This window comes from Stegostoma tigrinum, chromosome 11 (genome assembly GCF_030684315.1).
Source record: "Stegostoma tigrinum isolate sSteTig4 chromosome 11, sSteTig4.hap1, whole genome shotgun sequence".
NCBI lineage: Eukaryota > Metazoa > Chordata > Chondrichthyes > Orectolobiformes > Stegostomatidae > Stegostoma > Stegostoma tigrinum.
In genome coordinates, this window is record NC_081364.1 from 2271663 (window position 1) to 2296521 (window position 24859).

Sequence of the window (24859 nt, forward strand, 5' to 3'; positions counted from 1 at the left end):
ACACAGCCTTGCCCGTTCCACAAGCCAACCTTCCATCCATGGACTCTATCTACATTTCTCATTGCCTCGGGAAGGCAGCCAGCATCATCAAAGACCCTTCCCACCCAGTTATAATCTCTTCCAATCTCTTCCATCAGGCAGAAGATACAAAACCTTAAACACTCATACCAACAGGTTCAAGAATAGCTGTTATTCAACTTCGGAATGGACCTCTCAAATTTCAAATCTAGTGTCGACCTTGCTTTGTGTGCACCTTCTTTGTGGCTACAACTTTGTACTCCTTGCTCTGTTCAGTCACCCTATGACCTTTGTATGTTATGATCTGCCTGTACTGTGTGCGAAACAAAACTTTTCACTGTACCCAGGCACATGTGACAACAATAAATCAAATCAAATCCTGTTTTTAATTGGTACATATGTAGGAGCAGCTGATCTGTGATGTCACTTGAAGTGTCCTCCTCTTCCACACAATAGCAGTCAGATCCCCCCACCCTCTTGCTCTCTCTTCCCCGTCCATCACCAGCCTGGCTTTCCTTCTGAACATGCGCTGATGTCCTGGTTTCCACCAGGAGTAGTTCCACCTACTGCCACATGGAGCAGAAACAGAAAGTGTTGGAGAAACTCAGTGGGTCTGGCAGCATTTGTGGAGAGAGAAACAGAGTTAATGTTTCAAGAAGCAGAACTGATAATAGAACATAGAACATAGAACATTACAGCACAGTACACGCCGTTCGGCCCTCGATGTTGTGCCGACCTGTCATACCGATCTCAAGCCCATCTAACCTACACTATTCCATGTACGTCCGTATGCTTATCCAATGACGACTCAAATGTACCTAAAGTTGGCGAATTTACTACCGTTGCAGGCAAAGCGTTCCATTCCCTTACTACTCTCTGAGTAAAGAAACTACCTCTGACATCTGTCCTATATCTTTCACCCCTCAATTTAAAGCTATGCCCCCTCGTGCTCGCTGTCACCATGCTAGGAAAAAGGCTCTCCCTATCCGCCCTATCTAACCCTCTGATTATTTTATATGTTTCAATTAAGTCACCTCTCAACCTTCTTCTCTCTAATGAAAACAGCCTCAAGTTCCTCAGCCTTTCCTCATAAGACCTTCCCTCCAGACCAGGCAACATCCTCGTAAAACTCCTGTGCACCCTTTCCAAAGCTTCCACATCCTTCTTATAATGTGGTGACCAGAATTGTACACAATACTCCAAGTGCGGCCGCAACAGAGTTTAGGACAGCTGCAGCATAACCTCTTGATTCCGGAACTCGATCCCTCTATTAATAAAAGCTAAAACACTGTATGCCTTCTTAACAGCCCTGTCCACCTGGGTGGCAACTTTCAAAGATCTGTGTACATGGACACCGAGATCTCTCTGCTCATCTACACTCCCAAGAATCTTACCATTAGCCCTGTCCTTTGCCTTCTGGTTACTCCTACCAAAGTGCATTACCTAACACTTGTCTGCATTAAACTCCATTTGCCACCTCTCAGCACAGCTCTGCAGCTTATCTATGTCTCTCTGCAACCCACAGCATCCTTCGTCACTATCCACAACTCCACCGACCTTAGTGTCGTCTGCAAATTTACTAACCCATCCTTCTACGCCCTCATCCACGTCATTTATAAAAATGACAAACAGCAGTGAACCCAACACCGACCCTTGCGGTACACCACTAGTAACTGGTCTCCAGGATGAACATTTCCCATCAACTACCACCCTCTGTCTTCGTTCAGCAAGCCAATTTCCGATCCAAACTGCTATATCTCCACAATCCCATTCCTCCGCATTTTGTACAATAGCCTACTGTGGGGAACCTTATCGAACGCCTTGCTGAAATCCATGTACACCACATCAACCGGTTTACTCTCATCCACCTGTTTGGTCACCTTCTCAAATAACTCAATAAGGTTTGTGAGGCACGACCATCCCTTCACAAAACCGTGCTGACTATCCCTAATCAATTTATTCTTTTCTAGATGATTATAAATCCTATCCCTTATAACCTTTTCCAACACTTTACCAACAACTGAGGTAAGGCTCACTGGTCTATAATTACCAGGGTTGCCTCTACTCCCCTTCTTGAACAGGGGAACCACATTTGCTATCCTCCAGTCATCTGGCACTATTCCTGTAGACAATGACGAGTTAAAGATCAATGCCAAAGGCTCGGCAATCGCCTCCCTGGCTTCCCAGAGGATCCTGGGATAAATCCCATCCGGCCCAGGGGACTTATCTATCTTCACCCTCTGTAGGATTTCTAATACCTTTTCCTTGTGAACCTCAATCCCACCTCGTCTAGTAGCCTGTATCTCAGTATTCTCCTCGACAACATTGTCGTTTTCTGGAGTGAATACTGTCGAAAAATATTCATTTAGCGCTTCCCCTATCTCATCTGACTCCACACACAACTTACCACTACTATCCTTGACTGGGCCTAATCTTACTTTCGTCATTCTTTTATTCCTTAAATACCTGTAGAAAGCCTTAGGGTTTACCCTGATCCTATCTGTCAACAACCTCTCATGTCTCCTCCTGGCTAAAGGTTCACTGGGCTCGAAGCATCAATTCTGCTTTGTGTCTCTTGGATGCTGCCAGATCTGTTGAGCTTCTCCTGCAATTTCTATTTTTGTTTCAGGATTTTCAGCGTCCTCATTTACTGAGGAAGGAACACCGCACCCGAAACGTTTAACTCTGTTTTCTCCTCCACAGATGCTGCCAGACCTGCTGAACTTTTCCAGCAGCTTTGTTTTTGATCCTCAGTTACTTCTTTTATTTTATGCCACTAGATGGAGCCTGGTCAATGAAAACGTCACCAACTGATTGTAAGTTTCGCAAGCGCGGTAGTGTTTCTTTGACTATATATTTCATAGCACTTACTTTTTATGTTGTATTTCTTTTTTTTTAAACATTTATTTGTTTTAAAGGCTATTTTCTTCATGAATGTAGGCATTTAGGAATGTGTGCCATTTCAATCTTTTTTTAAGATTGAGATTTTAAGAGTGAGACAGATCCTGATGTACCATACTGTACAGCATTTCTGTTTATTTTTTACTGATTTGTTTATCTTTGCTAGTTATTGCAGGTCATTTACACAGATTCTGCGCACTAAGTATCTGAAGGAACGTAAATTCAGTTTTAATATTGATTTCTTGGGAACCTATGGTTCATTTAAAGTTAATTCCTGATTTCCAGGAACACAGTCACAACTTTAAAGGAAGACTTTCTGAATACTATGTGAGACTGTTCCCTTCTTACAAGGCCACCACTATCCTTTGTTTCTCGGGCTCCTGGTTTCTTCCTACCTTCGAGTAAGGGTCTCTTACTCTCTTCAATATTATAATTTACATTTACATAGATTGCTGAGTACAGCTCTGTACCTTGTTGTCTGACGCTCTTCTCTCTGGTCTGTTCTTCTACTCCAGTCCTGACAAGATAACGTCATGAATGGGACATTTTTGACCTCTTCAGAAATTTTATTACACATGGAGGAAGTATTGGAAGCAGATACCGTGGTAACTTTTAAAGGGGGTCTTGACAAATACGTGATTTGGATGGGAATAGAGGGTTATGGTCCCCGGAAGGGTAGGGGGATTTAGTTGTAATGGGGAGCGTGTCAATGCCGGCTTGGAGGGCCGAAAGGCCTGTTCCTGTACTGTAATTTCCTTTAATATAAACCGAATGAACTGTAGATGCTGTAAATCAGGAACGAAAACAGAAGTTTCTGGAAAAGCTCAGCAGGTCTGGCAGCATCTGTGAAGGAGAAAAACAGAGTTAACATTTCATGACCGGCGGCCCTTCCTCAGAAGAGTCTTCCTGTTCTGAGGAAGGGTCACCAGACATGAAACATTAATTCTGTTTTTTCCTTCACAGGTGCTGCCAGACCTGCTGAGCTTTTCCAGAAACTTCTGTTTTTGTTCCTGTAATTTTCTTTACTCTTCGTACCTCTGGAGCAGGTGGGATTTGAACCTGGGTTTACTGGCTCAAAGGTAGGGACACTACCAGTGCATCACATGATACAGCCTCAGCATTATCAAATCATTGTCATTACAATTTATATCAGTCCTGATTGTATTTACAAGGCAGCATATGGGCCTTGTGAGAACAAGGTATAAATGTCTTTAATCTAGGGGCAGTTCTCCTACTGGGCTGGGAATATCATCCCACACCAGCAGGGAGTCAACTCCGTCTAATTTGCTCCAATTACAGTCCCTCACTGGCTGGTATGGAGCTGGAGGTGACCTTGATACAGCAATGACGGGGACAATGACCTTATGAGACGAGCTGGCAGTGTTGAACATTAACCATAATGAGCTGCAATTCTGGACTCGGTCCACACACCAAATCAGGAGAGAGTTGACACTTTACTCCAGCCATGTCCCTCTCCTTTTTTCCAGAAAGTTCCAACTCGTGTCCAACTCCTTCTCACTGACCTCCTCCCCATCCTGGGAGCTGCTCCACTGTGGGGGGAATCACGAACAATCCTCGATCCAGCACGCCATCTTGTATTCCAGCAGCCAGACCCTGACTCACCACCTCTATCCCACCCAGCAGCTCACTCACTGTGGAACATCTTTTCTACAGTGTGAATATCCCTAACTTACAATCTTTCCAATCTTATAAATCTACAGCCGTGATCTCTGCTTTTCATCACTATGGACCCAATTGCAAGAAACAGTCAATATGAACACAGTCCAATCTGTCGGTTAATTTATCTCCTCTATCAGATCATTCAGATATTGCGCATTTCAACAGGTAATCGAAAAAATTCTTAAGTCCAGTAGGGTTTTAAGATAACCAACAAGCATTAGGCTTTTCTCCGAAACATTTCCTCAACTCCAGTGGGACAGAGCAGTCCCTGTGGAAAGCTTGGTGAACAGAGGGTCAGAATTGGCAGTCAGTTGACATTTTTTTATTCATTCAGGGCACATGGGCGTTGCTGACCGGGCCCAGCATTCCTTGCCCATCCCTAGCTGCCCCTTGAGAAGGTGGTGAGCTATCTTCCTGAGCTTTCGCAGTCCATGTGCTTTAGATAGACCCACAATGTCCTTGGGGAGGGACCCAGAGACACTGAAGGAATGGTGATATATTTCCAAGTCAGGATGGTGAGAGTCTCGGAGGGGAACATAGAAACACAGAAGGTAATGACAGGCATAGGCCATTTGTCTCCTCGAGCCTGTTATGCCATTCAACATGATCAAGTTGATCATTGAGCCCAATACCTCATTTCTGCCCTCCCCCTGCTTCCCTGATCCCTTTTGCCATAAGAACTACATCTACCTCCTTCTTGAAAATACAATGTTTTGGCTTCAACCACTTTCTATGGGCATGAATTCGGTAGGCTCACCACTCTCTGGGTGAAGTCATTTCTCTTCATCTCCCCTTATCTTGAAACTATGATCCCTGGTTTTGGATTTCCCCACCATCAGGAACATCCTTCCTTCATCCACTCTGTCTAGTCCTGTTAAAATTTCGTAGGTTTTGATGAGGCTTCCCCTCATTCTTCTAAACTCCAGTGAATATAATCCTAGCTGACTCGTTCGCTCCTCATATCTCAATCCTGCCATCCCAGGAATCAGCCTGGTAAACCTTCACTGTAGTCCCTCTACAGCAAGAACATCCATCCTCAGATAAGAATAGCAAAACTGTCCACAATACTCCAGGTGTGGTCTCCCCAAGGCCGTGTATAACCACAGTGAGACATCCCTGCTCCTGTATCCGAAACCTCTCACAGTGAGGGCCAACACTGTTTCCCTTCCTCACTGCCTGCTGAACCTGCAATGCTGATCTTCAGCATCTGGTGTACATGGACATCATTTCTGTCTCTCAATTTACAGCCATTCTGATAATAATCTGCCTTCCTGTTTTTGCTCCCAAAGTGGAGAACCTCACATTGATTCACATTAAACTGCATCTGCCAAATTTACCCACTCACTCAACCTGTCCAAATCACACTGAAGTATCTCTGCACCTTCCTCAATCCTCACCCTCCAACCAGCTTTGTGTCATCTGCAAATTTTGAGATATTACATTTAGTTCCCTCATCTAAATCATGACTATATATTCTGAATAGTTAGGTTCCGAACACTTCCCCCTGTGATATCTGACTAGTCATTTATTCCTCCTGTTTGTTTCCTGTCTGCAAACCAATTTCTTGTCTGTTATGGGGATGTTCACTGATGACTGCATAATGTCAAGCATCATTCGTGACTTCTCAGATACTGAAGCAACCTGTGACAATATCCAAGGTTGGACTGAAAAGTGGCAAGTGACATTTGTGCCACACAAATGCCAGGCTATGCCCATCACAATAAGAGACAATCTAACCACTGCCCCTTGACATTCAATGGTGTTACTATCACTGAATCCCCCAACATCAATATCCTGGGGATTATCATTAATCAGAAACTCAGCTGGACTCACCACATTAACACAGTGGCTACAAGAACAAGCCAGAAACTAGGAATACTGCGGACAGTAACTCACCTCCTGACTCCCCAAAGCCTGTCCCACCCTCTACAAGACCCAAGTCAGGAGTGTGATGGAATACTCCCCACTCCCTGGATGAGTGCAGCCCCAACAACGCTCAAGAAGCTCGACACCATCCAGGACAGAGCAGCCGCTTGATTGGCACCACATCCACAAACACCCACTCCCTCCACCACGGACACTCAGTAGCAGCAGTGTGTACCGTCTACAAGATGCATGGCAGAAATTCACCAAAGACCCTCAGACAGCACCATCCAAACCCACAGCCACTTCCATCTGGAAGGACAAGGGCAGCAGATACATGGGAACACCACCCCCTGTAAGTCCCTTCCAAACTGACTTGGAAATATGTTGCTATTCCTTCACTGGGTCAAAATCCTGGAATTCCCTCCCTGTAGGCAATGTGGGTCTTCCAACTGCAGAGGTTCAAGAAGGCAGCTCACGACACCCATTTCATGAGCAACTAGGAACAGGCAATAACTGCTGTCCCAGCCAGAGACACATGCATCCCACAAATAAATTTTAAACATATTATGAATAGCTGGGGTCCAAGCACTGATCATTCTGGTCGCCCACTGGTCACTGCCTGTCAGTCAGTGAAAGACCTGTTTGTTCACATTATTTGTTTTCTGTCTGGCCTCACTTTTCTCTCCATTTCAATACAGGCCCCTCACAATCCCAGGAGCTTTTTGAAAGCACACGTACGTGACTGATGACCTGAACTTAGTGAAGGCTGAAAGACCTTCTGCACAGAGGAACTCTGTGATTCTGTCAGCCCTGTAACCCAGTGAGAGTCAGTGTGTGTGTGGGACCCTGTAACCCAGTGAGAGTCAGTGTGTGTGTGGGACTGTACCCCAGTGAGAGTCAGTGTGTGTGTGGGACTGTACCCCAGTGAGAGTCAGTGTGTGTGTGGGACCCTGTACCCCAGTGAGAGTCAGTGTGTGTGTGGAACCCTGTACCCCAGTGTGAGTCAGTGTGTGTGTGGGACTGTACCCCAGTGAGAGTCAGTGTGTGTGTGGGACCCTGTACCCCAGTGAGAGTCAGTGTGTGTGTGGGACTGTACCCCAGTGAGAGTCAGTGTGTGTGTGGGACCCTGTACCCCAGTGAGAGTCAGTGTGTGTGTGGGACTGTACCCCAGTGAGAGTCAGTGTGTGTGTGGGACTGTACCCCCGGGAGAGTCAGTGTGTGTGTGGGACTGTAATTCAGTGAGAGTCAGTATGGAAGAGGCAGGGCGGGAAGCAACAGGCTTAAAAATGTGTAACTATGTATGTTTTCCAACCCTTGAGCGGAATGGTGGCGGTGTTAGAGGGGAGGACTCAGTCTCTGCTGTAACCCTCATTGACACTGACACCCTCACCCTTCCCCACTTGTTGCAGCTGAATGTCTCTGGTTTAATGCCAAACCAATCCTGTCCAGCTCAGTTCTGGCCGAGGCGATCTCTGCTTGAGCCTGTTCCAGTTCCCGGCCTTTCTGTGCGGCGTCCAGACACAGAGCGGGCTCCATCCTGCACTCCCTCTGTGAGTCCTTCTGAGAATCTTCATTCCGACTCTCTTCAAAGTTAGGGACCCGTCCCTGAGGCTTACTGTGTGAACCCTGGTCTTGTGTTTTCAAACATACACAGACCCGGGAACTACCATAAGGTAATTAGAATGGAGGGAGGCGGATATATTTTTGATAAATTTTAAAATGCTTGTAATATTTAAAACCTTCAGGTTAGGAACTTGCAAAGTTATGGAATGATTGTTAATGTTTCCAGCCTCACCAGGCGACGAAAGTATTTTGTTTTGCCTGTTTTGAACGTTGAAAGTAACAAATTACAAACCGTATTTGGTTGTAAAAAATTAGTCGTGGAGTGGGGCTTTGAAACAGGATTGCCGGGCTCGATGAGGAATCAGATTTAAAACTGCAGCACCCAGGAGAAATGGAACTGTCCTGAGCAACACGGATTCGAGGGATTTTGAGGGAATGTCAGGGAACCCGGAGCTCGTCACTGGAACAGAATTCTCAAACAGCAGCAGCCGGTTTAATGCTGAGAACCCAGTCTCTGGGGAAATGTGCCGAAGGGCGGGCTGTTCATAACAGCAATTGTTGGAAAGTCAGCTTCGGATCTCTGTCCGCGTCTGGTCGGGAAAATCTCTGGTATTTCGAGCTTGGGAACTGTGCCCCGACCTCTGACCGCCAGCAAAAGACGAGCTCTCACTCATCGGCACAGACACATTGTAAACCCTGACTGTGAGAGTGGGAGAGACTGCTCAGGCTGAGGAGCGCGACCATCATCACGCTCTTTCCTCTCTCACCCACACAGATTTTGGGGTTGGGGGCTACTGAACCTGACCCCACCAGGAGACTGTCCTTTCCACCCAACCTGGGAAAACACCCACATGAGGACGGTCTCCAGCCGTTCGTGGGATGTGGGCACCTGACTAGGCTAGCATTTATTGCCCATCCCTAACTGCCCCTTGAATGGTGTGGCTCTTCATTCAGCTAAGAGTCAACCACATTGCTACGGGTCTGTAGGCACGCAGTTCCTTCCCTAAAAGTCATTAGTGAAACAACTCCCTCTCTGATGAAGGGTCGAGGCCCGAAACGTCAGCTTTTGTGCTCCTGAGATGCTGCTTGGCCTGCTGTGTTTATCCAGCCTCACATTTTATTATCTTGGAATTCTCCAGCGTCTGCAGTTCCCACTATCTCTCTCTCTCTATTACAGTGAAACAACTGGGTTTAGCATAACCCCTGGTTAGCATAAGCCTAGCTTTATCTTCTAGAATTTTACTGAATTCACTTTGCGCCGTCTACAATAATGGGACATCAATCATTGAACCCCGAGAATTAGTCTGGGTTACTAGTCCAGGAACTTTACCAACCTATCAGTCCCTCATCACTCACCACATAAACACAGCAGTGACAAGAACAGGTCAGAAGCTGGGAATACTGCGGTGAGTAACTCACCTCCTGGGTCCTCAAACCTGTCCCACCATCTACAAGGCACAGGTCAGGAGTGTGATGGAATACTCCCCACTTGCCTGGATGGGGGCAGCCCCAACAACACTCAAGAAGCTCAACACCATCCAGGTCAAAGCAGCCACTTGATTGGCACCACATCCACAAACACCCCACTCCCTCCACCACCGACGCTCAGTAACAGCAGTGTGTACTATCTGCAAGATGCACTGCAGAAATTCACCAAAGATCCTCAGATAGTACCTTCCAAACCCACGATAATAAAGTGTGAAGCTGGATGAACACAGCAGGCCAAGCAGCATCTCAGGAGCACAAAAGCTGATGTTTCGGGCCTAGACCCTAGACCCTCTCTGATGAAGGGTCTAGGCCCGAAACGTCAGCTTTTGTGCTCCTGAGATGCTGCTTGGCCTGCTGTGTTCATCCAGCTCCACACTTTGTTATCTTGGATTCTCCAGCATCTGCAGTTCCCATTATCTCTCACCTTCCAAATCCAGGATCACTTCCATCTAGAAGGACAAGGCAGCAGATACACAGGAACACCACCCCCTGCAAGTTCCCCTCCAAGTCACTCATCATCCTGACTTGGAAATATATCACCGTTCCTTCAGTGTTGCTGGGCCAAAATCCTGGAACTCCCTCCAGTGCAAAACTTCTTCTGTTCTGACCCTCTGACAGTGCAGCGCTCACTCAGCACTGACCCTCTGACAGTGCAGCGCTCCCTCAGCACTGACCCTCCAACAGTGCGGCACTCCCTCAGCACTGACCCTCCGACAGTGCGGCACTCCCTCAGCACTGACCCTCCAACAGAGCGGCACTCCCTCAGCACTGACCGTCCAACAGTGCAGCACTCCCTCAGCACTGACCCTCCAACAGTGCGGCACTCCCTCAGCACTGACCCTCCGACAGTGCGGCACTCCCTCAGCACTGACCCTCCAACAGAGCGGCACTCCCTCAGCACTGACCGTCCAACAGTGCAGCACTCCCTCAGCACTGACCCTCCGACAGTGCAGCGCTCCCTCAGAACTGACCCTCCGACAGTGCGGCACTCCCTCAGCACTGACCCTCCGACAGTGCGGCACTCCCTCAGTACTGACCCTCCGACAGTGCGGCAATCCTTCAGCACTGACCCTCCGACAGTGCGGCACTCCCTCAGTACTGACCCTCCGACAGTGCGGTGCTCCCTCAGCACTGACCCTCCGACAGTGCGGCACTCCCTCAGCACTGACCCTCCGACAGTGCGACAATCCTTCAGTACTGACCCTCCGACAGTGCGGCTCTCCCTCATTTGGCCTCTGGAATAGGACCTGAACCTGGAACCTTGTGAATTAGATGTTATGGAAAAAACAAAGTAGCTGGAAACTAGAGGACACTGGAAGGCAATAGATATCTATCAGATGACTAGGATCATTGTGAGATAGTAAGAACTGCCGATGCTGAAGTCAGAGATAATACAGTGTGGAGCTGGAGAAACACATCAGGCTAGGCAGCATCAGAGAAGCAGGAAAGCTGATGTTTCCGGTTGGGAAATCCTATTTCTGAAGAAGGGTCCTGACTAGGATCATTGTGTCCTGTTTTGTCTGGAATTTCTCCTGGAATATACTGATCAGATTCCAAAGTGGGGTGGACATGGTCTTTTCAGTGCTAACATCATTGAGGAGAATGAAACATTGCCTTTTTGCCTCCCTCTAGGAATTCGCAGTGTTTGGTTTCTCTCTGTCCCAGGAGCCCAGAATTCCGTGCTGAAAGAAGATGAAGATTGCTGTGATTGGACAGAGTCTGTTTGGTCAAGAGGTGTACAAGGAACTCAAAAAGGCAGGTCACCAGATTGTTGGAATATTCACAATCCCCGATAAGGATGGCAAAGAGGATCCTCTTGGTGGGTAATGTCTAGCAACAGCTACAATTTCTGTATGGCTCTGTTCCTAGAACACTGCAGCGCAGTACAGGCCCTTTGGCCCTCGATTCCTCTCTGGGTCTGTTCCCTCTGAGGGTGTGTTCCCCCTGTGGGTGTGTTCCCCCTGTGGGTGTGTTCCCTCTATGAGTGTGTTCCCCTGTGGGTGTGTTCCCTCTGTGGGTGTGTTCCCCTGTGGGTGTGTTCCCTCTGTGGGTGTGTTCCCTCTGAGGGTGTGTTCCCCCTGTGGGTGTGTTCCCTCTGTGAGTGTGTTCCCCTGTGGGTGTGTTCCCTCTGTGGGTGTGTTCCCCCTGTGGGTGTGTTCCCTCTGTGGGTGTGTTCCCCTGTGGGTGTGTTCCCCCTGTGGCTGAGTTCCCTCTGTGAGTGTGTTCCCCTGTGGCTGTGTTCCCTCTGTGGGCGTGTTCCCCTGTGGGTGTGTTCCCTCTGTGGGTGTGTTCCCCTGTGGGTGTGTTCCCCCTGTGGGTGTGTCCCCATAGGTGTGTGTCCCTGTGGCTGTGTTCCCTCTGTGGGTGTGTTCCCTCTGTGGCTGTGTTCCCTCTGTGGGTGTGTCCCTGTGGGTGTCTTCCCTCTGTGGGTGTGTTCCCCCTAGAACTGAAGATTCTGCTTCTGAGCTCGGTCTGAGGGAGCTGGATCAGTGTCCAGGACACTCCATTTGTAAATAAAGGGTGACTTGGTGATGAGATACTGGCCTCTGTGGAGTTATTTCAGCATAAATGTGGATTGATATTGCAGGTTTAGACCAGATGCTGAAGAGCAGAGAAATCTCCAAACTGAAATGGGTGGGAAGCAGCAGTCAGTCTGATTAACAACGAAAGGAGAAATCTCTAAGAAATTGTTGGAATTGCTTGGATTGGAACTTGTCTATGCACAGACAAAAACTGGGAATAGGATATGTTGTCATTCTGTATATCTTGTTTGTTTTGTTGTTGTTTGACATGGATTTATATAAAATGTTAAAAAGAGAATCTGGTATCAGCTAATAAAGTCTGAAGGGTTACTTGAGACCTAATGGAACAGATTGTTAAGGTATGAATGACGGGTTTATTGGGTGTGAGTTTCTTGTATAAATATGAGGAGCTATAATCATTGAGGGGTGAGCTTTATGGAGTGTGGCCAACTGAAATAAAGCTTTCGCTGGAAGTGTGGGCTTGGACTCTGTTCAAAAACATTTATCTTCGAGTGTTTAACGAGTTGTGAAGAGAATATGAGGAGACTAAAAAACCATACAGATAGGTGAGTTGAGTGGGCAAAGATCTTTCATTTAACAGGAGAAATAAAAATGATACGTGTTTTCTAAATAGCAAGAGCTCAGAGATGTAGAGGGATCTGGGTGTTGCAGTGCATGAGAAAACTAATTTACAGATGCAACAAGTAATCAGGAAAACTAATGGAATATTATGGTTTATTGTGAGGGAGATTGAATTGAAGAGTAGGAGGTTTATGCTTCATTTATGCAGGACATTGGTGGGACCACACCGGAGATACCATGTATTGTTTTGGTCACTTTTTCTGAAAAGATGGAGATCAATGTTTTGGAAACTTTTTGGAAAATATTCATCAATCTAACACATTGAATTAAAACAGAAGGCGCTGGAGAAACTCTACAGGATCTAGCATCGTCGTTGGAGAGAGAAAAAGAGTTAATGTTCCGAGTCTGATATGAATCTTTTCAGAATTTTGAAGATTGGGTACACCAGAAAGGGTTCAGGGAGTAAGGGGACTGCGAGGTTAGACAACATGGAATATTAAAGGGAGCGGGGAGTGATGGAAGGTTGGTATTAGACTGGGTGGGATATTAAAGGGAGTGGGCAGTGGGGAGGGAAAGTGGGATTAGACTAGGTGAGATATTAAAGATTGTGGAGAATGAGGGGAAGAGTGGTGTTAGACTGTGTGGGATATTAAAGGGAGCAGGGAGTGAGGGGGAAGAGTGGGATTGGACTGGATGGGATATTGAAGGGTTCAAGGAGTTATCACCATTTAGCTGGGTGACGTGCCATTAACAGTGAGCATCAATAAGCAGCACCGAGAGAGCTTGGACATGGCCCTTAGATGTATCTCCCAGGTGGGCACATGCTTTAGAAGGGAAAGTGTATGTACCAGGCAGTGACCTCCTTGGTCTACAGAGTCAACAAGGCCGGGTTACACCTGTTGGAGGATAAAGTGAGGGTGACCAAAGGTGCCCCAGTTCCCGGTCTGTTCCAGAGCTCAGGTCCTTCCTGGGGCTGGTGAATTATTACAGAAAGTTCATACATAACCAGCCTCCATCCTGGCACCTTTGCATCAACGCCTAAAACAGGGTCAGCCTTGGAAATGGTGGGATAGCCTAGCCTTAGCTTCTAGGTAAGTGAGGAAACAGTTATCATCCTCTCAGGTGTAGGAACACTATGATCCCATGTGAGATCTGATACTAACATGCCACGCATCCCCATATGGCATTGGAGTGGCATTAGCTCAAAGTGAGCCCAATGGAGAGGAACACCCAAAAGCATGTGCATCCAGGACTTGAGCTAATGCAGAGTGTAAATACACCCAGATAGAGAAGAAAGGTTTGGTGGTAATGTTTGGAGTCAGGAAGTTCCACCAATACCTTTATGAATATAAATTTGTAATAATAACGGGCCGTAAGCCCCTGCTAGCTGTAGTTAAAGAGAGCAAAGCAGTGCTATCCATTGCTTCAGGCTGAATTCAGTGGTGGGCTCTAACACTACGTTGTAGAATGACAAGTTGGAGCACTGTGCGGGAGGCCAAGTAGCGAATGTGGATGCATTGAGCTGCCTCCCTCTGGCAGATGCACCCCCGATGGTAGCACCACTGGAATAGCCCATAAAGGTTTTAAATTTTCTGGACACACTCCCAGTCACAGCTGACAGTATCAGCCTCTGGACACAGAAGGATCCGGTCCTGGGAAACGGGAACAGCTGGCGGTGATGGGGAAAACCAAAGGGCCATCACAGCCAGAACTGACACCATTCTGAGCCCAGAGAGACCCAATCACGGTAGAGGACAGCATATTATTACGGGGAGCAAAAGGGATTGTCCTGAGCAAAGGTCACTGCTAGATTCTGGCTGAACTCCACCTGGGCCACCCAGAGGTTTCCAAAGTGAAGATCTTGCCGATCACATGGAATACAGGAGAGCTAGCCATTTGGATATAAAATGGGCTTGAAGGCAGGAGACAGAAGGTGGTGGTGTTGAGTTGTTTGTCAGACCGGAGGCCTGTGATTGGCAGGGTGTGCCACAAGGATCGGTGCTGGGCCCACTGCTTTTTGTCATTTATATAAACAATTTTGATGTGAACATGGGAGGTATGGCCACTAAGTTTGCAGATGACACCTAAATTGGAGGTGCAGTGGCCAGTGAAGAAGATTACCTCAGTGTATGACGGGACCTTGATCAGATGGGCCAATGGCCGAGGAGCAGGAGATGGAGTTTAATTTAGATAAATGTGAGGTACTGCATTTCGGAAAGGCAAATCAGGGCAGGACTTACACACTTAATGGGAAGGTCCTGGGGAGTGTTGCTGAGCAAACAGACCTTGGGGTGAAGGTTCATAGTTAGTGAAAATAGAGTCGCAGGTAGACAGGGCGGTGAAGAAGGTATTTGGTATGCCTGCGGTTATCGGTCAGTGCGTTGAGTATAGGGGTTGGAGGTCATGTTGCGTCTGTACTGGACATTGGCTAGGCCACTTTTGAAATGCTGCGCTCAGTTCTGTTCTCTTTCCCATTGGAAAGATGTTGTGAAACTCAAAATGATTTACAGGGATGTTGCTGGAGCTGGAAGCTGTGAGCTGTAGGAAGAGGCTGAATGGGTTGGAGCTATTTTCTCTGGAGCATCGGAGGCCGAGGGGTGGCCTAATAGAGGCATGGATAGGGTGAATAGCTAAGGTCTTTTTCCCAAGGTTGGAGAGTTAACAACTAGAGGGCATAGGTTTAAAATGGGAGGAGCAATATATAGCAGGGACCTTTTCACGCAGAGGGTGGTGCTTGTATGGAATGAGCTGCCAGAGGAGTTGGAGGAAGCTGGTACAATTACAACATTTAAAAGGCATCTGGAAGGGTTTAGAGGGATGTGGGCCAAATGCTGGTGAATGGGACTAGATTAATTTAGAATATCTTGAAAGTATGGAAGAGTTGGACTGGCAGGTCTCTCTCTATGGTGTACATCTCTACGACCCTACAATGCTGTGTTGATGAGAAGTTATGTCTGGTGGCCAGGATTGGGTGCAAACACAACCATGTTGGTGTGGCAGTGCCGAGAGTGCCAACAAGGATTCAAGTTGCTGCCTGTCGCTCCCTCACACTTGTGGGAGTGGCCAGGTTAAACCCTGGACTCGGGGTTACTCATTGACTATGCAGGTCATTTCAAAGACTCCATGTTCTTAGTCCTGATGATGCACACTCAGAATGGCTGGACATACTTAGAGTTAATTCATCAAATACATGGAAGATGACAAAAAAAAAGTGTATATCTTTTGCAATATACGGAGTCCCAGAAGTGTTGGTCACTGAATGGGCCATTGTTTACCAGCAGGGAGTTTGAGTATTTCCCAAAGTCGAGCGGGATTCAACACATGAGGACAGCTCCGTCCCACCCACCACCCAATGGTCTGGCAGAAAGAGCAGGCCACACTTTGACGGCAGCATTAAGGAAATGGCCTGCAGCATCACTTGGTACCAAACTGCCCCAGTCCCTGTTTGATTGTGGGACCGCACCTCATGTAACCACAGGGATGGGTCCAGCAGCGTGACTAATGGGGAGAAGACTCTGCACCAGGTTAAACCTGATCTTCCCAGACCTTGTGGGGTGGGGGGTGGGGGTAGCGGGGAGGGTGAAACAGCCTCAGGAACCTCAGTGCCAGGCACAAGACGGTGCTAAGGGAGAGAGATGGTTTGCTTTAGGGGATGGGGTTTGGTGTAGGAACTGCGGGAATGGCCCTGCATGGGTAAGAAGCGTGGTCAACGTGAGGTCAGGCCCAGTGACATATAAAGTGTGGGTAGGTGAGACGGTCCTGAACAAGCACATGGACATGTGAAAGCAGTGAACTTGCAAATAGTGTGGGAGTAAAACATTCCTGTTTCCTCAACAGTCTTTCCGACTGTTCAGAACAGGTTCTCCCTGTAGGTTCTCCCTCTGTGTCAAGCATTGAAGATACCTCGGCATCTGAGATGGACACAGCAGATGTCACTGCCTTGGAGCCTCTGCCACCTGAAGAGAGGGAATTTTTTCTGAGATGCTCCGGGTACAAGAGGCACGTTACTGTGCGTTACATGCTGCCCATATTAGGGGCAGAGTTGGAGGAACCTGACCCGGTGCTAAAACACCCCAAAAGGAGCTACAGAAAAAACCAGCCAGTGCCCTCCGGCACAGAGCAGGAGGGACGTAGTAATTGTAACAAAGTCAGCCTGGTGAACCTTATAGAATCTGAACAAAAACAAAGTTGCTGGAAAAGCTCAGCAGGTCTGGCAGCATCTGTGAAGGAAAAAACAGTGTTAACGCTTCAAAATGCTGAGGAAGGGTCACTGGACCTGAAACGTTAACTCTGATTTTTTCTTCACAGATGCTGCCAGACCTGCTGAGCTTTTCCAGCAACTTTGTTTTAGTTCCTGATTTACGGCATCCGCAGTTCCTTCAGTTTTTATTCTCATAGAATCTGAGTTCCCTGACTGAGACTGTTAATCTGGTCCAATCAGGGAGCCCTGGCTGACAAATATAAGCAGGAGTGTCAGAAGTTTTGTTCAATCTGGGATCTGAGGGAGCTGGATCAATGCCAAGGACTCTCCATCTATAAATAAAGTGGGACGTGGCGGCAGGATACTGGCCTCTGTGGAGTTATTTCTGTGTGCAGTGCCTTCTCAAAGGCAAGTAGGATCTTGGTCGTGATGAAGGGTGTAAGCCCGAAACATCAGCTTTTGTGCTCCTAAGACGCTGCTTGGCCTGCTGTGTTCATCCAGCTCCACATGTTGTTATCTCAGATCATGGTAGTAACTGCTGGCATTACTTTAACAATCTCTGTGACATTTTCTCCATCAGCTGCAGAAGGTGTGAAGGATGGCACAGCTGTGTTTAAGTACACGCGCTGGCGAGTGAAAGGGAAGGCGATTCCAGAGGTGGTGAGCGAGTATTCGAGCCTCGGAGCAGAGCTGAACGTGCTACCTTTCTGCTCCCAGTTCATCCCGATGGAAGTGATTGACTTTCCGAAGCATGGCTCCATCATTTACCACCCGTCCCTGCTGCCCAAGCACAGGGGAGCCTCAGCCATCAATTGGTAAGAGGACCCCAATAAATTCAATTTGCACCAAACATTATGTTCAGTACAATCATGGCTGATGGCCCAACTTATCTACTTCAGCTACTAACTGACACCATTTGTAGCAGTTCATTACCCCAGAGTTTCCTTTCACCACTCCTTTGTCTGTCCAACTGTTTGTTGCTGTTTGGGCTCAACCTTCATCTCTCATTCCCCGTTCCTACTTTCCCCCCATACCCTTTGAGCTCTTTAAAACTATATCTACCTCCTTCTTGAAGACACGTAATATTTTGGCCCTAAGCACTTCTTGTGAAGTGATTTCCACAGGCTCAGCTGTCACTAGGTGAAGACTAGGACAGGACAAACAAAACAAGGGAATACATGATGAACGGTAGGACCCAGGCATCAGAGGGACCTTAATATGTGTGTCCACAAGTCCCTTAAGGAATCAGGACAGGTAGATAAAGTATTTAAGAAGGCATACTTATCTTTATTAGCCAAGGTAGAGAGTTTAACAGCAGGGAAACTATGCTGGAGCTGTATAAATCTTTGGTTAGGCCACAGCTGGAGTATTGTGTGCTGTTCTGGAATCCACATTATAGCAGGGAGGTGATTGCAGTGGAGAAGGTGCAGACCAAGATAACAAAGTGTGGCAGACCAAATTTCTTTTATTCACCCACTTGTGAAATGCGGGCATCATTTGCTGGTCCAGCATTTATTGCCCGTCCCTAGTTGCCCTCCTGAGAAGGTGATGCCTTCTTGAACCACTGCAGCCCATGTGCTGTGGGTTGACCCACAATGCCCTCAGGGAGGGAATTCCAGGATTCTGACCCAGGGACAGTGAAGGAACAGGGATATATTTCCCAGTCAGGATGGTGAGTAGCTTGGAGGGGAACTTGCAGGGGCTGGTGTTCCCATGTATCTGCTGCCCTTGTCCTTCTAGATGGAAGTGGCCGTGGGTTTGGAAGGTTCTGTCTGAGGATCTTTGGTGAATTTCTACAGGGCATCTGGTAGATGGTACACACTGCTGCGACTGAGCATCGGTGGTGGAGGGAATGGAATGTTTGTGGATGTGGTACCAATCAAGCGGCTGCTTTGTCCTGGATGGTGTCAAGTTTCTTGAGTGTTGTTGGGGCAAGTGGAGAGTGTTCCATCACACTCCTGACTTGTGCCTTGTAGATGGTGGACAGGCTTCGGAGAGTCAGGAGGGGAGTTACTCACCACAGTATTCCCAGCCTCTGTCCTGCTCTTGTAGCCACTGTGTTCATGTGGTGAGTCCAGTTGAGTTTCTGGTAAATGGTAACCCCCAGGATGTTGATCGTGGAGATTCAGTGAACGTCAAGGGGCGGGGGTTAGATTGTCTCTTATTGGTGATGGTCATAGCCTGGCATTTGTGTGGCATGAATATCACTTGTCAGCCCAAGCCTGGATATTGTCCAGATCTTGTTGCATTTGGACACGGATTGTTTCAGTACCTGAGGGGTCACGAACGGTGCTGAACACTGCAATCATTGGCCAACATCCCCACTTCTGACCTTATGATGGAGGGAAGGTCATTGATGAAGCAGTTGAAGATGGCTGTGCCTAGATGTCTTTATAAGCAACAAAAACAGTATTGCTGGAGAAACGCAGCAGGTCTGGCAGCATCTGTGGAGAGAGAAACAGAGTTAAGGTTTCGAGTCCAGTGGCCCTTTTCCCAGCATCTGCTGTTTGTTTTATTTTAGGGTTTATAAGCAGTGTGTGATTTATTTGTTTCTCTCCCCAGGACTCTGATCCATGGAGACAAGAAAGGAGGGTTCAGTATTTTCTGGGCAGATGATGGCTTGGATACAGGTCCCATTCTCATGCAGAAGGAATGTGAAGTGTTTCCTGATGACACCATTAGCACCCTGTACAACCGATTTCTTTTCCCCGAAGGAATTAAAGGCATGGTAAGACTCATTCAAAACATTAGTTCACCCAATGTTCAGTCAATGTCTTCCAAATTTTATCTGAGACTGGCAGAGAAGTAACTAGATTGAGAAAGCAGTGGAGCCAGATAGGTATGAGAGACTGAGATGGTCTGTAACGTAGGAATAACAGCAGGAAATGTGCACACAGCAAGATTCCACAAACAGTAAGGTGACAATGGGAAGCCAATCTGTTTCAGTGATGTTGACTGAAGAGTCAATCTTGGCTTTCTTCTGGACTTTTCACAGGCGTGATTTCAGCTTTACATTTTATTTGAAAGGTGACATTTTCAAAGTATTAATTAACAATCCTGGTTTGTGAGGCCCATTGGTCGTAAAGTGATAGAATTGTCCATTAAGATGGAAAGCAAAGAAATTGAATCCGCAACTAGCGTCCTGATGTAGTTAAAAGGAAAGTTGAGAGTTTGAAGTGTGATTTGTCAATGAGGATATAAAATAGATAAGGGAGAAACAAAACAGAAGTTGCTGGAAAATCTCAGCAGGTCTGGCAGTATCTTTGAAGAAAATATCAGAGTTAACGTGCCGGGTCCACATTCTCTTCCTCAGAACTGATTTCCAATGTCCGAGTTCTTTTGGTTTTACACTGGATGTGGTATTTCGGATTTACACTGGATACGGTATTTCGGTTTTACACTGGATGTGGTATTTCGGTTTTACACAGGATATGGTATTTCGGTTTTACACAGGATACGGTATTTCGGTTTTACACTGGGTGTGGTATTTCGGTTTTACACTGGGTGTGGTATTTCGGTTTTACACTGGATCGGTATTTCGGTTTTACACTGGATACAGTGTTTCGGTTTTACACTGGATCAGTATTTCGGTTTTACACTGGATATGGTATTTCGGTTTTACACTGGATATGGTACTTTGATTTCAAGAAGATTTTTGATAAGGTCCCATGTGAGAGCTTGTGCCCAGAATTGATGCACATAGGATTATGGACAATTTACTGGCATGGGTTGAAATTTGGCTAACAGACAGAAAACAGAGAGATTGGGAATAAATGGATATTTTTCAAGGTTACATACAGTGACTACAGGTGTACCACAGGGGTAAGGTTTTAAATAAATACTTCTTAACTGTACTCACAGACAAGAAAGACATTGTGGTCAGGGATATGAGTTGGGAGGGCGAGGTTCCTGAATACACGAAGATTAATGAGGAGGCGGTATTAGATACTTTAACAGGCATTACAGGTACATGAATCCCCATGGCCTGATGAGATGTATCCCAGGCTGCTATGGGAGGCAGAGATGAGATTGCTGGAGCCTTAGTGGAAATATTTAATACCACTCTGGTCACAGGTGCAGTGCTAGATGACTGGAGAATAGCAAATGTGGTTCCTTTGTTCAAGAAAGGCAGCAGGGATAGGCCACGTCATGACAGACCAGTTATTCTGACATCTGTGGTAGGAAACATTTTGTAAAAACTTTGGAGACACAGCATTAATCAACATTGGGAAAGGCAAGGATCGAGCAGGGATAATTACCATGGATGTTTGAGAGAGAGGTCTGTTTGACCAATTTATTTGAACTTTCTGAAAATGTAACTAAATATATTGGATGAGGGTAATGCAGTTGGTGTGGTCTATTCGGAGGTCGGTAAGGCCTTTGGTGAGCTCCCCTAGGTAAGATCCTGAGGGAGCCAAGGCTGGCTGGCGAAATGGGTCCAAAACAGGCTGCAAATAGGGGGCACAGGGTGATGGCAGAGGGACGTGTTTGTGATTGGAAGCCTGTGACCAGCGGTGTACCACAGAGATCGGTGCTGGGTCCTTACGCACATTAATAACCCGGGTGTGAACGTAGAAGGTATAATTAATAAGGATGACACAGAAATTGGTGGCGGTGTTGATAATGGGGGAGACAGTCTCCGGTTACAGTCTGATATTGATCAGCTGGTAAATCGGGCACAGCAATGGCAGATGGAATTTAACCCTGATAACTCATCCATTCTGAGAAGAGTGATAAGACAAGGATTTACACAACGAATGGTAGGTTCCTGGGAAGTGCTGAGGAACAAGGGGACCTTGTGATCCCTGAAGGTGTCAGCACAGGGAGACAGGGCGGGGAAAGAAGGCACAGGGGATGCTTACCTTCTTTAGCCGGGGCGGGGAACATAGGAGCAAGGAAATCTTGTTCCAACCTTATAAAACATTGCTGAGGCTACAGGTGGAATACTACATCCAGCTCTGGTCACCACACTATCAGAAGGATGGGATTGCACTGGAGAGGGTGTAGAGGGGATTCACCAGGGCAGGACTATAAGGCATTGGAATAGAATTAGGCCATTTGGCCGATCGAGTCTGTTCCGCCATTCGATTATGGCTGAAATGTTTCTCAACCCCTTTCTCCTGCCTTCTGCCTGTACCGCTGATTCCTTTCCTTATCAAGAACTCATCTGTCTCTGTCTTAAATACACTTAATGACTTGGCCTCTGTAGCCCCCTGCAGCAAGGAGGTCCACAGATTAACCATCCTCTGGCTGAAGAAATTTCCCCTCATCTCAGTTCCAAAGGGTCATCCCTTCACTCTGAGGCTGTACCCTCAGATCCTAATTTCTCCAGCTATTGGAAACATCTTCTCCATGTCCACTCCATCCACGCCTCTCAGTATTCTGTAAGTTTCAATCAAATCCCCCGTCATCCTTCCGAACTCCATTGACCACAGACCCAGAGTCCTCAACCACACCTCAGAGGATTTGCTGTTGCCTGGGATGCAAAGTCTCAGTTACGAGGGCAGACTGGATAGGTTGGGTTTTTACCTCGGAGCAGAGGAGGCTGAGTGGGGATCTGATTGAGGTACACACAATAATGGGAGACACAGAGTATATTGTGAGAATCTTTTCCCCATAGCAGACATGCCTAAGCAAGGACAGATGGAGCATAGGGTGAGAAACCTTGGACAGAGTGAGGCACACAGGTCACACACGGGGCAAGGACATCCTTAACAAGATCAACATTACGTGAGGTTAAAGAGTCCATTCATTGCTCTAATAACAGCCGGGAAGAAGCTGTTCCTGGACCAGCTGGTGTGTGTGTTCAACGAACTGTATCTTCTGCCTAACGGAAGAGAGAACATTACCAGTGTGGAAGGGGGCTGTGATGATGTTGGCAGCCATTCTGTGGCAGTGAGCTATGTAAGTGGAATCCATGAATGGTCTGGGCTGTACCCACCACCTACTATAGTTTCTCACTGTCCTGGGCAGAGCCGTTGCTGTACCAGTTGTTGTTTGTTGGTCAGCATGGATACGATGGGCTGGAGGGTCTGTTTCACTGCTATATAATTCTATCAATCTATGACCCTAAGTCACTGAGTATTTTCGAGAAAGAAGTAGATAAATTTTTTTTCTTTATTCATTCATGGGATGAGGGCATTCCTGCCCAGGCAGCATTTATTGCCCATCCCTAATTGCCCAGACAGTTAAGAGCCAATCACATTTCTGTGGGTCTGGAGTCACGTTTAGGCCAGACCAGGTAAGGATGGCAGTTTCCTTCCCTGAGGGGCATTAGTGAACCAGATGGGGTTTTTCCAACGATGGATTCATGGTCATCATTAGATTCGTAATTCCAGATATTTATTGAATCCAAATTCCACCATCTGCTGTGGCAGGATTTGACCCCACATCCCAGAATGTTATTTAGGTCTCTGGATTAACAACCCAGCGATAATACCACTAGGCCATCACCTCCCCTTTTGGTAGATTGTTAAATTGTTAGAAAATAAAGGCATGAAGGGTTATGGAAAGAAGTTGTTGAGATAGAGGATCAGCCATGATCATATTGAATGGTGGCACAGTCTCAAAAGACTGGATGACCTCCTCCCACTCCCAGTTTCTCCCATTGTATGTGTCACCAGCGTGCCACTCTCTCTGGGACTGACAGCCCGGATTGCTTGCTGTAGTCACACAGCCTTCCAGCTCAGAGCCTGCAGACGGCAGACCAATGCCAGCCGCAGTTGAGGTCGGGCAGGTCAGGGGGACAGTCCCGCTGCGGGCCCAGACACTAACAAGCCCATGTTTGACTGGTTTGCAGGTGGAGGCAGTGGAGCTGATTGCCAGCGGCAATGCCCCAAAAATCAAACAGCCTTCTGAGGGAGCAACATACGAGGCAATTCAGAAGAAAGAAAACGCAAAGGTATTGCATTCTTTGTCAGCTCATTCAGGTCATATATTCCTTTGTCTCCTCTTGTAAGCTTTATTTAGTGTTTGTACTGGCAACATGGAGGGGTGCTGAAAGGGTAAAAAGACAGCATAACAGGCTGAGCGAGCTTGTTTAATGTCAGTGCAGATACAGTCAGTAACACAGGGCGCTGGGGGGGGGCGAGGGGTTACTGAGTGACAGTGTGAGGGAGAGGGATTAACATCAGTAGGGATACAGTCAGTAACACAGGGCGCTGGGGGGGAGAGGGGTTACTGAGTGACAGTGTGAGGGAGAGGGATTAACATCAGTAGGGATACAGTCAGTAACACAGGGCGCTGGGGGGGAGAGGGGTTACTGAGTGACAGTGTGAGGGAGAGGGATTAACATCAGTAAGGATACAGTCAGTAACACAGGGCCCTATTGGGGGAGAGGGGTTACTGAGTGACAGTGTGAGGGAGAGGGATTAACATCAGTAGGGATACAGTCAGTAACACAAGGCCCTGGGGGTTGGGGGTTACTGAGTGACAGTGTGAGGGAGAGGGATTAACATCAGTAGGGATACAGTCAGTAACACAGGGCTCTGGGGGGGAGAGGGGTTACTGAGTGACAGTGTGAGGGAGAGGGATTTACATCAGTAGGGATACAGTCAGTAACACAGGGCGCTGGGGGGGAGAGGGGTTACTGAGTGACAGTGTGAGGGAGAGGGATTAACATCAGTAGGGATACAGTCAGTAACACAGGGCGCTGGAGGGGAGAGGGGTAACTGAGTGACAGTGTGAGGGAGAGGGATTAACATCAGTACAGATACAGTCAGTAACACAGGGCTCTGGGGGGGAGAGGGGTAACTGAGTGACAGTGTGAGGGAGAGGGATTAACATCAGTAGGGATACAGTCAGTAACACAGGGCTCTGGGGGGTAGAGGGGTTACTGAGTGACACTGTGAGGGAGAGGGATTAACATCAGTAGGGATATAGACAGTAACACAGGGCTCTGGGGGGGAGAGGGGTTACTGAGTGACAGTGTGAGGGAGAGGGATTAACATCAGTAGGGATACAGTCAGTAACACAGGGCTCTGGGGGGTAGAGTGGTTACTGAATGACAGTGTGAGGGAGAGGGATTAACATCAGTAGG

At 47.3% G+C, this 24859-nt stretch overlaps 1 protein-coding gene across 4 annotated transcripts in view; it reads left to right on the plus strand.

Moving 5' to 3' along the window:
• Window positions 1-2746: 2746 nt before the first annotated feature.
• aldh1l1 (aldehyde dehydrogenase 1 family, member L1) overlaps window positions 2747-24859 on the plus strand; it is a 75935-nt gene continuing 53822 nt past the window's right edge. For 2 of the 4 annotated variants that reach the window (XM_059649689.1, XM_059649692.1), the window contains exons 1-5: window positions 7880-8138; window positions 11149-11335; window positions 17402-17636; window positions 19384-19549; window positions 23621-23722. In XM_059649689.1, coding sequence (XP_059505672.1) covers window positions 11209-11335; window positions 17402-17636; window positions 19384-19549; window positions 23621-23722 — 630 coding nt within the window. In that variant the 5' untranslated portion in view covers window positions 7880-8138; window positions 11149-11208. Of the gene's footprint in view, window positions 2835-7879; window positions 8139-11148; window positions 11336-17401; window positions 17637-19383; window positions 19550-23620; window positions 23723-24859 lie in introns of those variants that run through there. The other 2 variants (XM_059649691.1, XM_059649690.1) reach the window with 2 other exon arrangements.